The sequence below is a fragment of the Neophocaena asiaeorientalis genome, unplaced genomic scaffold, assembly GCF_003031525.2.
Source record: "Neophocaena asiaeorientalis asiaeorientalis breed wild unplaced genomic scaffold, Neophocaena_asiaeorientalis_V1.1 scaffold155, whole genome shotgun sequence".
NCBI lineage: Eukaryota > Metazoa > Chordata > Mammalia > Artiodactyla > Phocoenidae > Neophocaena > Neophocaena asiaeorientalis.
In genome coordinates this window covers 3,954,108-3,969,295 of record NW_020173040.1, presented here as the reverse complement: position 1 = coordinate 3,969,295, position 15,188 = coordinate 3,954,108, and the positions used below count along the sequence as shown (strand labels likewise).

General features: G+C 42.0%; 2 protein-coding genes across 3 annotated transcripts in view; both read left to right on the top strand.

Annotated features, from left to right (window-relative positions):
- The window catches only part of TRPM1 (transient receptor potential cation channel subfamily M member 1), a 76,778-nt gene extending 74,400 nt beyond the window's left edge, over positions 1 to 2,378 (top strand). Inside the window, exon 27 of the mRNA XM_024742733.1 lies at positions 1,121 to 2,378. Within this exon, the coding sequence (XP_024598501.1) occupies positions 1,121 to 2,378 (1,258 nt within the window). The remainder of the gene's footprint in view (positions 1 to 1,120) is intronic.
- A 9,017-nt stretch (positions 2,379 to 11,395) lies between these two features.
- MTMR10 (myotubularin related protein 10) overlaps positions 11,396 to 15,188 on the top strand; it is a 46,053-nt gene continuing 42,260 nt past the window's right edge. Inside the window, exons 1-2 of one of the 2 annotated variants that reach the window (XM_024742705.1) lie at positions 11,396 to 12,657; positions 13,189 to 13,249. In XM_024742705.1, the coding sequence (XP_024598473.1) occupies positions 12,598 to 12,657; positions 13,189 to 13,249 (121 nt within the window). In that variant the 5' untranslated portion in view covers positions 11,396 to 12,597. The remainder of the gene's footprint in view (positions 12,658 to 13,188; positions 13,250 to 15,188) is intronic. The other variant, XM_024742707.1, reaches the window with a different exon arrangement.

Below are 15,188 nucleotides of genomic sequence, written 5' to 3'. Positions count from 1 at the left end.
ACATATATATATATTCTTTTCCATTATGGTTTATCCAGGATATTGGATGTAGTTCCCTGTGCTATACAGTAGGACCTTGTTGTTTATCCATCCTATATATAACAGTTTGCATCTGCTAATCCCAAACTCGCAATCCATCCCTCCCCCACCCTCCCTCCCCTTTGGCAACCACAAGTCTGTTCCCCATGTCTGTTGGTCTGCTTCTCTTTCATAGATAAGTTCATTTGTGTCATAATTAGATTCCACATATAAGTGGTATCATATGGTATTCGTCTTTCTCAGTCTGATTTACTTAACTTAGTTATGATATTCTGTAGATCCATCCATGTTGCTGTAAATGCCCTTATTTCATTATTTTCATGGCTGAGTAATATTCTCCCTTTTCTCCACACCCTCTCCAGCATTTGTTGTTCATAGATTTTTTGATGATAGGCATTCTGACTGGCATGAGATGCTATCTCATTATAGTTTTTATTTGCATTTCTCTAAGAATTAGCGATGAATCTGAATTTAATTATTAACAATTCATTTTCCGAATTCCCTGAACTTCAAATAAGGATGTTATTGTATTTTGTCATGATAACCATTCATTGCTGACAGCTATACTCAAAACTCAGAAACCTAACTGCTAGTGTCTTCCTTTATCATCAGAGGCAATGTGATGTACCAGAAGAGAGACCAGAGCTGGTGCCCCTGCTGGTGCCACACTCTTTGCCAGCTGTGCGTCCGTAGGCAAATTACTTACCCCCTCCGTGACTTGATTTCCTCATCTGTAAAATGGGGATGGTGATAATAGTGCCTTCTTTATAGGTCTGTTGTGAGGGTTAAACAAGCCTAGAATAGGACCTCGGAGAGTACGTATTAATGAATACATAAGGCATTTAGAGCAATGAACAGTAAATAGCACCATATGCGTTAACCATATTTCTATTATTTTCTGATGCTCCTCACTATAATTTTCAGTAGTTATATTAGGAGAGTGTGAAGTTTAAAAATATGCCCCAATCAGCCCATGATTCCCAAAAGCCTGCAAAATCATACAGCAACAATAACATTATATTTTTGGTTTTAATCCTTAGTTCATCTCAGTGTAATAAACCTATCCCTTTGTATCCGCCAGAGTTGAAAATATGTCCATGAGGTTGGAAGAAATCAACGAAAGAGAAAACTTTATGAAAACTTCCCTGCAGACTGTTGACCTTCGCCTTTCCCAACTGGAAGAACTATCTAGCAGAATGGTGAATGCGCTGGAAAACCTCGCAGGAATCGACAAGTCCGACCTGGTACAGACCCGGTCCCGGGCTTCTTCTGAATGCGATGCAACATACCTTCTAAGGCAAAGCAGCATCAACAGTGCCGATGGCTACAGCATGTACAGGTATCTTTTCAACGGGGAGGAGTTGTATGAGGATACTTCCCGCTGCATGCCACCAGGGACAGGGTTCAGGAAAAAAGTTGGTTCCTTCCGTGTGAAGGAAGAGAAGGACCAAAGAACGCACCTGGTCCCAGAGCGTCAGGGCAGCCTTCGCCTGCCACCCAGCACAAGCACACCAGCATCCCCAGATGGCGATCGACTTGCATCAGACAACGTGAAGAGCACCTCAGGGCCGAAATTAGGTCCAGATGTTGGGATTTCAGCTGAAGATGATGAAAGGCAGGCAGACTCTAAGAGAGGAGAAACGAGCTCCCCAGGTTTCAGTCAAACAGATGTTATGCACGGACAGAACAATTCGGATTTTCAAAGCACTCAGCTAACAGTGGAAACAACGAAGATAGAAGGCACCATTTCTTATCCCCTGGAAGAAACAAAAGTGACCCATTATTACCCTGATGAGACGTTCAGTGCTTGTAGAGCAATGAAGTCCAGAAGCTTTGTATGTTCCCGGGGAAGAAAGCTGGTCGGCGGGGTTAACAAGTGGAGTGCAGTTGGGGACCAAACATGCCCCTCCACGGTTGAGCAATGGACCACAGAGTGGAGGTATCAAGTTCAAAAGATTATGCGTTCTCAGAGCACGGATATCCCTTCCTTTGGGTCTGAAACGGCAGTGCAGGCTGAGCATCAAGGGCATTTCACAGACACCGAAGATGAAAACTGTGTTTCTGAAACAGGCCCTCAGATCTCCCGTTTGTCACTAGCTGTTACTGACAGAACTGACAAGGAAAACTTACTGTCTGTGAAAACACACCAAACTTTGGGATTCCCATCTTTAAGGTCAAAAAGTTTACACGGCCATCCTAGGAATGCTAAAGCCATTCAGGGCACCTTAGACAGATCTAGACATGCCAGCAGTGTAAGTAACTTAGCAGTTGTGTCCAGAATTACAACGGAAGACCTGAAAGTTAAGCGAGAGAAAAATTCCTCAGAAACTGAATGCTGAGTTTTGTTTCTTTGATTTTTTCAGTCAGAACAACTGATGAGTCCCATCTTGGTCATCTAAACATCATCCATTTCTGAAATCATTTTCATTAAAAACGTTTGACAATTTGGACTTATTTAAAATTTAGAGTTTCATTTTAGTGCATTACAATTTAAAATGTAATGCACTAAACTTAATGTTTTGTTAGCACATGTTAGTAAACTTAGCTTTTTTAGTTGGAGTAGGATCAATGAAAGTGATAGCGCTCCAGTCACGATAAATTCCTTCATCAGTATACAGGATCCTACGATCTCTTTATTTCTGGGGGCAACCGAATAGCCAAAGAAATGCCTTTGGGTGACACCAGTAGGTTACTTAAGGGAGTAAGCAACTATGTAAGAAAGGGAAACGAAAGACAAAGCAAACATGAAAAAAAAAAAGGAGGGGTGGGGGAAAAGAACAATAAAACTATGAGGTGCAAGAAGTGAGAATTGGAAAGGGGAAGTAAACATCATATGTTCTTTATGGGTTTCTGTTTATTTTATGTTTTAATGCTTTATGTTTTAAAATTACACGATGGAAAAAAAAGGCCACGATTGTATCAAAGGTCATACTGTAATAGGGTAGGGTGACCAAGAGTTTTGTTAATGTGTAAAAATAAAGTATCCCACATGAATTTTCCTGTTGTCATCTAGTCCTTGATGGCAAACACAAATTAATTGTACTTCTGTCTACACAATGGTTGGTGTAAAGCTGTGGCTAAAACCTAAAGGATACATATGTGTTCAAGGTGGGAATTCTCAAGAGCTACAAAGACGATTCATGGCTAAAAACACGAGGTGTGCTTCAACTTGTAAGTTCAAAGATACAGCATCGCCATAAACTGGCAAGGGGCAGGGGGAGGAGAGAGAGAGAGAGAGAGATTAATTCACTGCAGTTATGCCAAAGGTACTAATCAGAGACCACAGGAGACTTGAGAGTTTAATAGCCAGATGAGAATCCCTGAACTGAGCTGGATTTGAGACTATTTAATCAATCCTGCTACCTGTGTTATTTGACCCAAGGATAAACCCATTCCATTTGACCTCATTCCTAAATCTCTGCTTTGGGTGCCAAGAAAACTTGCAGCCCTTTGCCACAACCTAAAAAAAGTTTTCTCAGAACAAGCTGGAGAACCTCTGACAGCTCAAGAGAGCAGGTCTGAAGAAGGCAAAGCTTTTGTTTGGAATTCTCCACCTGTCCGCTCATTACACAGGCCCCTTTTGTAGGTCACTCCCACCTTGCCTCAGGTGTGGGGCCTGAGTTTATTCCCAGAAGTCTCACTGAGTCTCCTGTAGAAGTGTTGGTTGAAAGGGATGTGTTTTTTTTTCTTAAGGTATTTATCTTACAGACCCAGAATGTGTACATTCTAATGGTGGAATTTCAGAACCTATGGCAGGGACTTTCCTTGCACACCCTGAATCATACAATATAGCTATTTATGTGCTCTACCAACTCTGTTTGACTCAAATATTAAGGGCCTATTATGCAGGGCACTAAGCCAGACTGCCTGTTATTATATTGCTATTATTCCAATATCATTCCAATGTTGCTAAATATGGAAAACTGAATATTAAGAACTAATATCCAATCTGATCAAATCTAGCAGTATCTAATACATTAAAATAGAAACACTGCACATGTTCAAAGCACTTAGCATAGACTGTTGGTGGGAATATAAAATGGCGCAGCCACTATGGAGAACAATATGGAGATTCCTTCCTGGGCATATATCCAGAGAAAACCATAATTTGAAAAGATACATGCACCCCAGTGTTCATAACAGCACTATTTACAATAGCTAAGACATGGACGTAACCTAAATGTCCATCGATAGACGAATGGATAAAGAAGATGTGGTATAGTTATACAATCGAATATTAGCCATAAAAAAGAATGAAATAATGCCATTTTCAGCAACATGGATAGACCTAGAGATTATCATACTAAGTGAAGTAAGTTAGACAGGCAAAGACAAATACCATATGATATCACTTATATGTAGAATCTAAAAAAATGATACAAATGAACTTATTTACAAAACAGAAATAGACTCACAGACATTGAAAACAAACTTATGGAAGCCAAAGGGGCTGGAGGGATAAATTTGGGATTAAGAGATACACACTATTATATATAAAATAGATAAACAAGGACTTACTGTATAGCACAGGGGACTATACTTAATATCTTGTAATAACCTATAATGGAAAAGAATCTGAAAAAAATAGATGTATATGTGTATAACCGAATCACTTTGCTGTTCATCTGAAACGTAAGCCAACTATACTTCAACAGAAAAATAAAAATTATTAAAAAATCATTTCGCATAGAACTGTCTTAGTAAATTAGAATTATATTTCTGTTCTATGTAAAACCTAATAAGAAACATAATGAGGGCTTTTATTCTTATATCCCATAAACTCTGTCACACTCATAAATGAGTTATGATGTGATATTTGATATAAAGTTTAAAAACTCATTTTTAAATTTCTATCAAGGGGAATTAAGAATTGAACTATCAAAAGACCTCATTATAAGTGACTCTCTCCTTTGAGACTGTATGATTGCCTACTTTCTGCACATACAACTGCATCACCACGAGGCTTCTACAGGTTTCCATAATTTAGGTTTCAAAATTTAAAAATTAAACTGTTAATGTTGTCATATAGTTATTCCATATCAAAAATACATTTTACTGGATATAAATTGGAAATAAAGAGAAATGAAATTATTGTCTTACTATCTCCTACATAAAAAAGCAATTTTAAAGATAATTTTTATTATAAAAGATACAGAAAATCACACAAAACAAATATATGTCTTAATTATTGTCAGATGGACATCCTTTATAACCACTACCCGTTTTCATAGAATTTGCCAGCCACCCCAGAAGTTCCAAAAGTTCCTGTGTCAACCACCTTCCTCCCCACAAAAATAACCACTCTCCTTTTATAGTAACCACTTCCTTGCTGTAAAACAATGACTCCAAAACTGGGTGACTTGAAACACCTATTTTATTATGCTCATGGATCCTGTGTGTCAGGAATTCAGACAAGGCATAGCAGGAATGTCCCTGATTTGTAGTGTCTGCTGATTTCCAGGGTGTAACTATTCCTACCCTGGCCAACATCAAGCTACTCGTGTGATGTCACTGAATGTGGATTTGGGGGAAAATGCTAACAACTTGCTGCTGTGAGCCAGTACAAACTGGCTACAGCACATCAGTGTCTCTGCTCCACAGTGTTTGAGCTGGGAAGACTCAGTGTCTGGAGGCTGGAATCATCCAGAAGCACCTTCCCTCACAGGTCTGGGAGTTGATCCTGGCTGTCAGCAGGGATCTAAATCTCAGCTAGAGTCCATCCACCAGAGCACCTGTGCATCGCCTTTCCGTGTGCCCTGGGCTTCCTCACAGTATGGCAGCCTCATAGGAATCAGTTCAGGGTTCCAAAAGTGAATGTCTCAGTGAGCAAGACAGAAATATTGTTTTTTATGACCTCGCTTCCACTGCATTCTCTTGGTCACAGGTGAGTCAGTAAGGCCAGCCCAGACTCAAGGAAGTGGGTCATATTTGGGAGGCGTGTTGAAAATTTTGCAGACATGCTTTAAAATCCCCACACTTGCATTTCATTACAGCTTTATCACCTGAATGTTCCTTAGCACTAGAGTTAAGCATCCCTCTTTTTTGTTTTTTAATTTGCTGATACCCCTTCTATCCGTTTCTCCTTCTTATAGTTCATCTGTTGAAGAACGTGGGTCATTTGACTTGCAAAGTTTCCCACAGCCTAAATTTTACTGGTTGAACAGTCATATGCAGTTAGCTGTGTTCCACTCTGCCTGCAAGTTGGCAGGAGCATTCAGAGGCTTGTTCAGGCTTAGGTTCGATCCTGATGGCAAGGCTACTTGGGTGTTGTTGCTTCTTTCATCAGGAGGCACATCTATGTCTACTTGCCTCTCTTTTTGTGATGTCAGTAGCTGTTCATACTCAATATCTGGATCCCTTCATTCATAGGAGGTTGAAAATTTTAATACTCGAATCCTATTATTTCTTTTTCTTTTATTATTTAGAATACTTTATAAAGAGATGATTCCTTTCACCTACTATTTGATTACGCAGTGGTATAGTTCATACTGTACAGCAGGGATAATGATTGACTTTTCCCATTCATTTGCCAGTTTTCAAGATAATGAATTGGCTTTTATCATCTTCCAAAGGTGACTGATAGATTTTTAAATATATGTGTATATATATATATATATACACCATTATGATCGCATGAATTGAAATGTGATATGTTTCAATCCATTGCAATTATTATCCTTTTACATTTTCTTTCCTTGAGTACCTTAAATATGTTACTCCATTTTCTTTTTTTTTTTTTTTTTCTGCCCACACTGCACAGCCTGTGGGATCTTAGCTCCCCAACTAGGGATTGAACCCAGGCTTCTGGCAGTGAGAGCGCCGAGCCCTTACCACTGGACCGCCAGGGAATTCCCGTTACTCCATTTTCTTCTGACATAAAGGATTGTTTCCAAAAGGTCTGATGATAATCTAATGTTTTTTCACCTAGAAGTCATTTGTTCTTTTTGTCTAGATACCCAAAGAAATTTTCATTATTTTTTCTTTAAATTCCAATAGTTTTACAAGAATATGTCTTAGTGTTGGTCATTCTGGATTGACGTTCTCACCTGCAGTGTGTTCTCTCAATGCATAGTTTCAAAGCTCTTTTTTTTTTTAATTTCAAGGAAGTTCTCTTGAATATAGTTTGCAGTATCTCTTCTGTCTCCTTATCTCCTCCCCTGCTTTTTCCACAAAGGCTCTTATTGTTTCTTCAAGGGCTGGATCTCCTTCACTTATCCTCAATATTTGCCACTTTCTCACTAATCTTTTTAAATCTCTATTGATTTTTGAAAATTTTTTCTCCTTTTTATCTTCTGCTTCTCTTAAGGCATAACAAATTGTGTTTATTCACCCTTGGGTTTCTTTTGGTTTAGTCTTCATTTCTGAAATAATTCTTTCTCTTATTTCTAATTCTTTTCTGAATTTGTTCATTTAATTCCAAATATTCCTAATTCTGATTTACATAATTCATTCATGTCTCCTATCATTTTCTTTGTGTCTTTTAGCTCTTTGAAATGCTGGGCGTTGGTTCTGATCTGCATTGAGGGCATGTTTTTCTGATGTGCTTTTACTGTCTACAGGAGTGCTATTCGGTTCTTCTCTTCTTCATTACAATAGTTTTCTATAGGATTTGACTTCTATACTTTCCCTTGGTTATTTTTATGTGAAATTGGTTTTCTCAAACTTTTTGAAGGAGGCAGTTGTCAGGATAGTTTTTCTAACTTTGCAGAGAACCTTTTATTTTTTGGCTGCGCCACGCGGCATGCAGGATCTTAGTACCCCAACCAGGGATTGAACCTGTGCCCCCTACATTGGGAGCTTGGAGTCTTAACCACTGGACCAGCAGGGAAGTCTCAAGAGAACCTTTTTTATTTTTACAGTCTAGCATTAAAATTTTGTAAAGTCAGCTTACTTTCAGAGATTTCCTGATCCTCCATCTTTACCTGGACCCTCTCTTTCCTTTGTCTCTCCTTGGCTCAATTTTGCTCCCATGCCAAGCAGTTTGTCTTCAGTGTGGGTCCCTTTCCTTGAAGGAAGCCATGGTAGGTCAGTTTCAAGAGTTCCTACAGCAATATTTTTCCACCCCTCAGACCTCACCAGGAGCCCTTGCACTCTCAAACACCACTTTCTACTTCACCTGCTCTTCTCAACTTGACTGGGTGGGCCAGTAAATACCTTCTGGCTATTTGGGGATTCTTCAGATGCCTCATTGATTCCCTTTGCTGATATAACAAAGGTCTTGTAAGTACTATGGTTTGCTCCTACTTGCCTATATTTTGGAAATTATAGGGATACCATTCCATTTAGATTTGTGGTTAATGTTGTCCATGGGCCTCTGGTTTTGCTTTATAGTTCCTTTCTCTATTTTCATGGGGAGACTGCATAATTATGCTGCTGTTGTCATCTTCCCAGAATTCCCCCTCAAGAAACAGATTTTTTTAATGACTTAATAGTCATCTTCCAGGACCATATACTCAGGCAATGGTATAGTTTTGTAGACATGATACTTAACCACTGTACACTACCTTTCCCACTGCTACCACCATCACCTTCTTTTATCTGGACTCTTCTGATAGCCCCCAACTAGTCTTTTTACTGAAAGTAGGGTCTGGCTGCTCATTGCTCTAAAGCTAATAAGGGGGAAAGTTTGCTTGATTTCAGAGGCCAGCAACCAGGGGTTGGGGGAGAGGGCAGACTCCTGTTCAAAGGCCGACCACCCCCGCCCCCCCTGTGGGGGTGAGAGCTATAAAAGCCGAAGGAGGGGACTACATGTAGAAACAGCACAGGCAGCTCTGACAGTTGTCTTGAAATTGGTTATGGGGTGGTCTGATCAGCGTCATCTTGATGGCTTTCAGTACAGTTAATCTTTAGTTCCAGGGTTGGTTTGTTCCCATTTCTCTGAGGGCAGCTCTCAGAATTGTGGCAGCTTATGTCATGGCTACAGCCTGGTCATCATGTAGTTAACTTCTTCCACCTGGTGTGGGTTTCAGTAGCTATAAGACAGCTCACAGGATATGGCTCAGAATATTATCCATAGCCCTTGAGGAGGAACTAAAGGTCCTTGACTTTGCTTAATGACTAAACTATTACTATTTTGTCCTGTTTGATTGTTTTCCTTTGCTTCTCCATTTTCTCACTTCTCTGATAGAATTTATTCTTTGACTGAAGTTTTCCTGCAGACAAAAGGTGGGCTGAAGGCATGGAGTGCATAGACCATAGTAGGGTCCTGCTCCATTTCAGTCTCACTGCTTCTACCATGCTGTACCTCTACAGCAGGGGGAGTGATTATTTTTAAATGTCAGATCACGTCATTCTCAGCTCAAAATGTTGCAGAAGCTTCTCAATTTTCAGGCCCTATGTGGTCGGGCTTCTTTTTCTCTGACCTCTTCTTCCACTAGATTAGGCTGCTCTGAACACACCAGGCAGGTTCGCACCTCAGGGCATTTGCACGGCTAACCCCTCTTCCTCCTGATCTCCACCTGGCTTGCTCCCTCACTTCCTTCCGTCTCTGCTCAAGCCTTCCCTGACCACACCCCATCCCCCATCGAAAAACAAAACCCTCATCTCCTTCCCATTTGTTTTTCCTCATGGCACTTGTTATATATTAATTTTTTATATCCTTCCACCCGGAGTGAAAGTGCCAGGAAAGTAGAAACTTTGTCTTCTTAGTGATCCAAATCGTTTTTAGCACAGAGTTAGCAATCAATACAAATTTGGTAACTGACTGAATGAATATATTAATTACCTAGCACCTAATAGATATTCAAGAAATGTTAGCTCTTTTTTTCCTCTTCACAGGGAAAAGGAAATGATCTGTACAGAATGCCACTATCCCCCGTGATAGACGAACCAATACTGGAAACAGGGTCAGAAAAATAGGGGACAAAATACTGACATCAGAACCAAAGAAGGAGACAGTCAGCTATTTCAAATGTACAGAGTATCAAGGATATCAGGACTAGTGCTAGGAACTGCATTTATTCTCCCAAAATTCAGACGTTGAAGCCCTGACCCCCAATGTGACTGTATTTGGAGGTAGGGCTTTTAGGAGGTAATTAATTAAATGAGGTCATAAGTGGTGGGGTCCTAATCCAACAGGATTAATGCCTCTATAAGAAGAAACACCAGAGTGTGCTCTCTCTAATACCCTGCACCCATCCACCACCAACCCTCCTCCCTCAGCTCTCTCCACTGTCTGCGAGCCAGGCAGAGAGCTCGCACCAGAATTCCATCTTGCCTATACTTGACCTTGGACTTCCCAGCCTCCAGAACTGTGAGAAATAAATTTCCATTATTTAAGTCACCTAGTTTGTGGTATTTTCTTATGGCAACCCAAGCAGACTGATACAATTACATATCTGAAAAGGCCCTAAAATTCAGGGTAAGTCAGGACAAATCTGGAAATCAGAGTTTTTCCACTTTTCGACTGTATGGTCACTTTTTAGAGTTGTAGATCCTAAGAAAACCTGTATGGCAAAAGCCAAATTATAGTAAGTCGTTTCAGTATAAAGATCCACATATTCCTTGAAGAGTATTTGTGGAAAAAAAAATTTTTCTCTAGTTTTATTGAGATGTAATTGACATACATCACTGTATAAATACAGCTTAAGGTGTACAGTCTAATGGTTTGACTTGCATATATTGTGGAATGATTACCGCAATAAGTTTAGCGGGCATTCATCATCTCATGCAAATACAATAAAAAGAGGAAGAAAGAAAAAAACGCTTAGGATTTACTCTCTTAACTTTCCTATATAACAGACAGCAGTGTTAATCATATTTATCATGTTGTACATTACATCCCTAGTACTTACTTATCGCCTAACTGGAAATTTGCACCTTTTGACCCCCTTCCTCCAATTCCCTTTCCTCCCATGCCCTGCCTGTGGTAACCACAAATCTGATCTTTTTCTATGAGTTTTTTTTTTAATCCATTTAATGTAGGGAAAACACGGACTATTCATAAAAAGGTGTTAAATGTGCACACCATCTTTAGCATCTATAACTCAATGCGCTTTTAACATTTTAAAGGATGACTGTGGTTTCCGGTCAAAATGGAATCATATGGCACTCAAACAAGTTAACCAGAAAGATCAGTGGGGTTCTGGATCCAGGATACATTATTTTCCAAAAAAACGTACCTTTTGAATCTTTGTTTAAATCCTTTAGTGTTTCCATTAGCAACACTTGTCAGTATGACTGTGATCCATATGGCCAAATTGGAGCTTCCCTGTGACATTAATTATAATATGCTGGATTAGGGATTTATTCTTCAAAGCATAAGAAAAATCTAGTCTCAACTAATAGATTTACCAAAATGAAACATCACTAGCCCCCTTACCAAAGGCTGCTCCAGTTGGGAAACATGCTAAAGAGTTCAGAAATGCCCTGCGCTTGATATGCTGAAATTCGCCGGTTCTTTGCAATTAACGGGCAGATTATTCGGTCCATAGCCTATCCGGTCCACACCACTAAGGCCTGACTCTTGCTGGGCTTTTGATCATTTATCTGCTCACTGGTATTTTTACACGTGAGGATAGGCACGAAAAGAAAGGAAGGTAATTTGCTTAATATCTTTTTCCACATTAAAGTTTAATAAAGAGGGTATAAGTTAAAGTAAATGGAGGAGTCCGGGTTGCCTGGCAACGTCCTCCGTCAATAGCCTCAGCATCCCGTGGAATTCAGCAGCAGGACACCCCAGTCTTAAAGGTTTCCGCACAGACAACCGTGTGATGGGAGAAAAATCTCCCCCAGTGTCGACCTTGAAGGCACCGCGCTGACCGCCTGATACCAGTCACTGCCGGCTGCCCCGGGCCGCCTTCCCGGTGCCCATCCCTCACACGCTGGCCGTAGACAGCGTGACCGGCTGAGCCCAGGGTTCCAGGGTCCCCTTCCCCCGCCCCGGGCTCCTCCCGAAGAAGGAAAACGACACTGGTCGCGCGAGCTGGAGAACTAGCGAGCAGCGTCAAGGGGGTTGTCCCGGGGACAGGGGGACGGCGGGGCAGTCGGCACGGAAGCTTGAGCGAAAGCCGGGGCCGCCTCCCGCGACCCCTATGACCCCCGCCGGCCGCCGTAGGTCCCTGCTGGCCGCTGTGACCCCCTCGGGCCGCCTCCCGCGGCTCCTCTGACCTCCGCGGGCCGCCGTACGTCCCCGCTGACCGCTGTGGACCCTGCCGGCCGCCATAGCAGTGCTCCCACCCCGCGCCCGGACCGGCCTTTCAAGATGGCTCCCGCGCCCCGCTCCCCCCCGGCGCTCTCGCTGAGGGCCGGGCAGCGGCGCAAGGCGCCAGCCTCGCGTTCCGACTCCCGCGCGGCCTAGAGGCCGGCAGCGGCCGGCCGCCGGCCTGCGCGCTCCGTCTCTCTGGGCGGGGCGGCACGCCGGGCCCCTTCCGGGGATGGGCCCGGGCTCCTCCCCGCTCGGGCGGGCGCTCAGCCGTGTCCACACCCGTCAGCCCACCCGGCCCGGCTGGCCGCAGACCGAGCCCGGGCGGCCGCACGGGGAACTCTCAGCCAGCGGGCGTCGGGAGGCGGATCCCGGGCCCCGACCGGGACGGGCCGAGCCGAGCAGGCGGCGGCACCATGTTCTCGCTCAAGCCGCCCAGACCCACGTTCAGGTCCTACCTCCTGCCGCCGCCCCAGGTAAACAGCCGTCTCCCCGCGGCGCCCTCTCCTCGCGTTTCCGGGGAGCCGAGCGCGGGCAGGCCCAGGAGACTGCCCCGTCCCCCCGGACCCCGGCACGGGGAAGCCGCCTTCCCGGGAACCCCGCCGGCTCGGTGGAAACTTGCAAAACTCCGCCGCAGCCGTTCTCGGCTCCGAGACGGGACTCCAGGGAGCGATCGGAGTTGGAATTTATTTAGCCCTTCGCCTGGCGACGGTCCCCGTCGTGACCGCCGGCAGGATCGCATCGCCTGTGGGCACTTAGTGGAAGGGGTTACTTACCTGTCGTAAATGTGAACACCTGGAAGCGGCACTGACGGTTGTAGTATTTTTATGGCCAGACTCTCAATTCCATCACGAGCAGATCCTTACAAGAGTTCGGTAAAAATGTGTAAGAATTTAAGTGGGGGGAATACGTGTCTGTCCCTTGTGTCATCACCTAGAAAATAAAATTTGCTTTTATCAGGCGGGAAAAAAGTTTTGATTTTGATTTGTTTTGCTAATGTATTTCAGACTGACGATAATATTAATTCAGAACCGAAGATTAAAAAACTGGAGCCTGTTCTTTTGCCAGGTAAACATGAGTGTTCTAACAGATACTTTAGTAATGTGTTTTGGCCTAAGATTATTCCACCAGCTAGTACCATGTGGTTAACTTTCCTCATTTACTTTAAACTTTAGCCACTTAAAAATCTAACGACTGAGGATGGAAAAAAAAAAAAAAGGATTGGTTAGAACTAAAGGACAGCAACAAAAAGTAATGATTAATTGGTGTTTGTCCTTGAAAACTTAAGCATCGTAGAAAACTGTCAAGAATACCACTACCTCATTTCCTTTTTGTCTCCTGAAATGTTCTTTTTTAAAGCGATCATGAATTGCTTAGGTGGTGAAAGGACTTTTTGCCCTTCTTGTCCATCTGCAATTTCATGCATTCATGGTTAATAATCAGATCACATTTCAATAGTATAAGAAGCGACTTTTATTATGTCTGGGTCTCTATACCAATAACAAAGCTTAGTGAACTTTGAATTACTTACTTGGCAATTGTTTTTTGAAGGTGTCAGCTGTGTTTGCAAATCTTGTTTCAATTTAGAATAGGGCTTCCCAACAGAGACACTATAGACGTTTTGGGCCTGATAATTCTTTGTTGTAGGGTTGTCCTGTGCATTGCAGGATGTTTAGCAGCATCCCTGGCCTCTCCCCGCTAGATGCCAGGAGCACCACCTCCTCTACCTCCTACTTGTGGGAACCAGAATGTCTCCAGACATTGCCAAACCCTTTTGTTAGGGGGTGGGGGGAACCCTAGGGGCAAAATTTTCCCCCTGTGGAGAAGCACTGGTTTAGAACAAAATTGATGTTAGAAGACCTTAGAGGTAGAGGTAGGAATTGATAGTAAATCGGAGATTAGTTTTAAAGCGTATAATGCATTTATTTGATTGGTATTTTGAGTTGTATAATAATTATATAACAGCTAGGAAGTCAGTTGTTTAATCTGATTATTAGGGAAAGTAGCCAGGAAAGCCTGTTTTAAACATGAAATATAATCAAATACCAGTTTGTGTGACTACTATCAATATTTTAAAATCTCAGTTGTTACTTAACGCTAAATCTGATAAAATGATTAGAACTCTATAGGTAGTAATTGAACAAATAGGGTAACTTAAAATTTTGTGCTTTAAAATTTTAAATATTAAGTAGGAACAAACAAATTTAAAACATAAACCTATGGTTCCCTATTATAGATGTTAACTCTTAAAATTGTTTTAAACTTTATTTGGGGAGTTAGTTATAACTATTTTCCCTTTATTTTGTTAATGCTTTTTAGCCAAACAGTATGTACTAAATAATCCTTTGTACTTGTCCTGGAAGTGAACAATAGAATTAATAAGTAACCTTTGCTCCCTGTGTGTGCTCTGTTTTGGTCTTAGTCACTCTAGGCATTTAAACAACCCAGCGGCAAACAGTGCTCTTCCTGAATGAATGCCTGTGAGCTATTGAACTTTGGGTCCTTTTACCCTGAACAGGCCCTGTTCTTTTTGATTCCCCCCTTCTGATATTTGATTTGATTTGACACTAATAAACCACATGGTCTTAGCTACAAATGATAGTGCTTGATTTTCTTTAGTTAACTTCTATATTTAAGCTTTGCTTGTGAAATTGTTACAAATATCAGTAAGCTCAAAGAACTTTACATTGAGGGATTATCTTTTCTATAGAATTAACTAAAAACTTACCTTTCTGTTAAAAAGTCAGCATTTTCTGGGGAAGTTGTAAACCCATTTCCTGACTGTCAGTGGTTTACTTGTCTTAGAAATCATAGCTAAGTCTAGATCCCCTGACCCGTGGTAGCTTTTCTTCATTGGCTCTGTGTGATGGCTTTGGCCCCCAGCATTCTGTTTGCACCTAACCTATTCCTCACAGAACATTTAGTCAATGCTAAATTAGTGTGTCTTTGCCCTCCTTCCCCACCCCTTCTGTTCTTACCTTCCCATCCTGGTCTTCCCAGGCTCTTC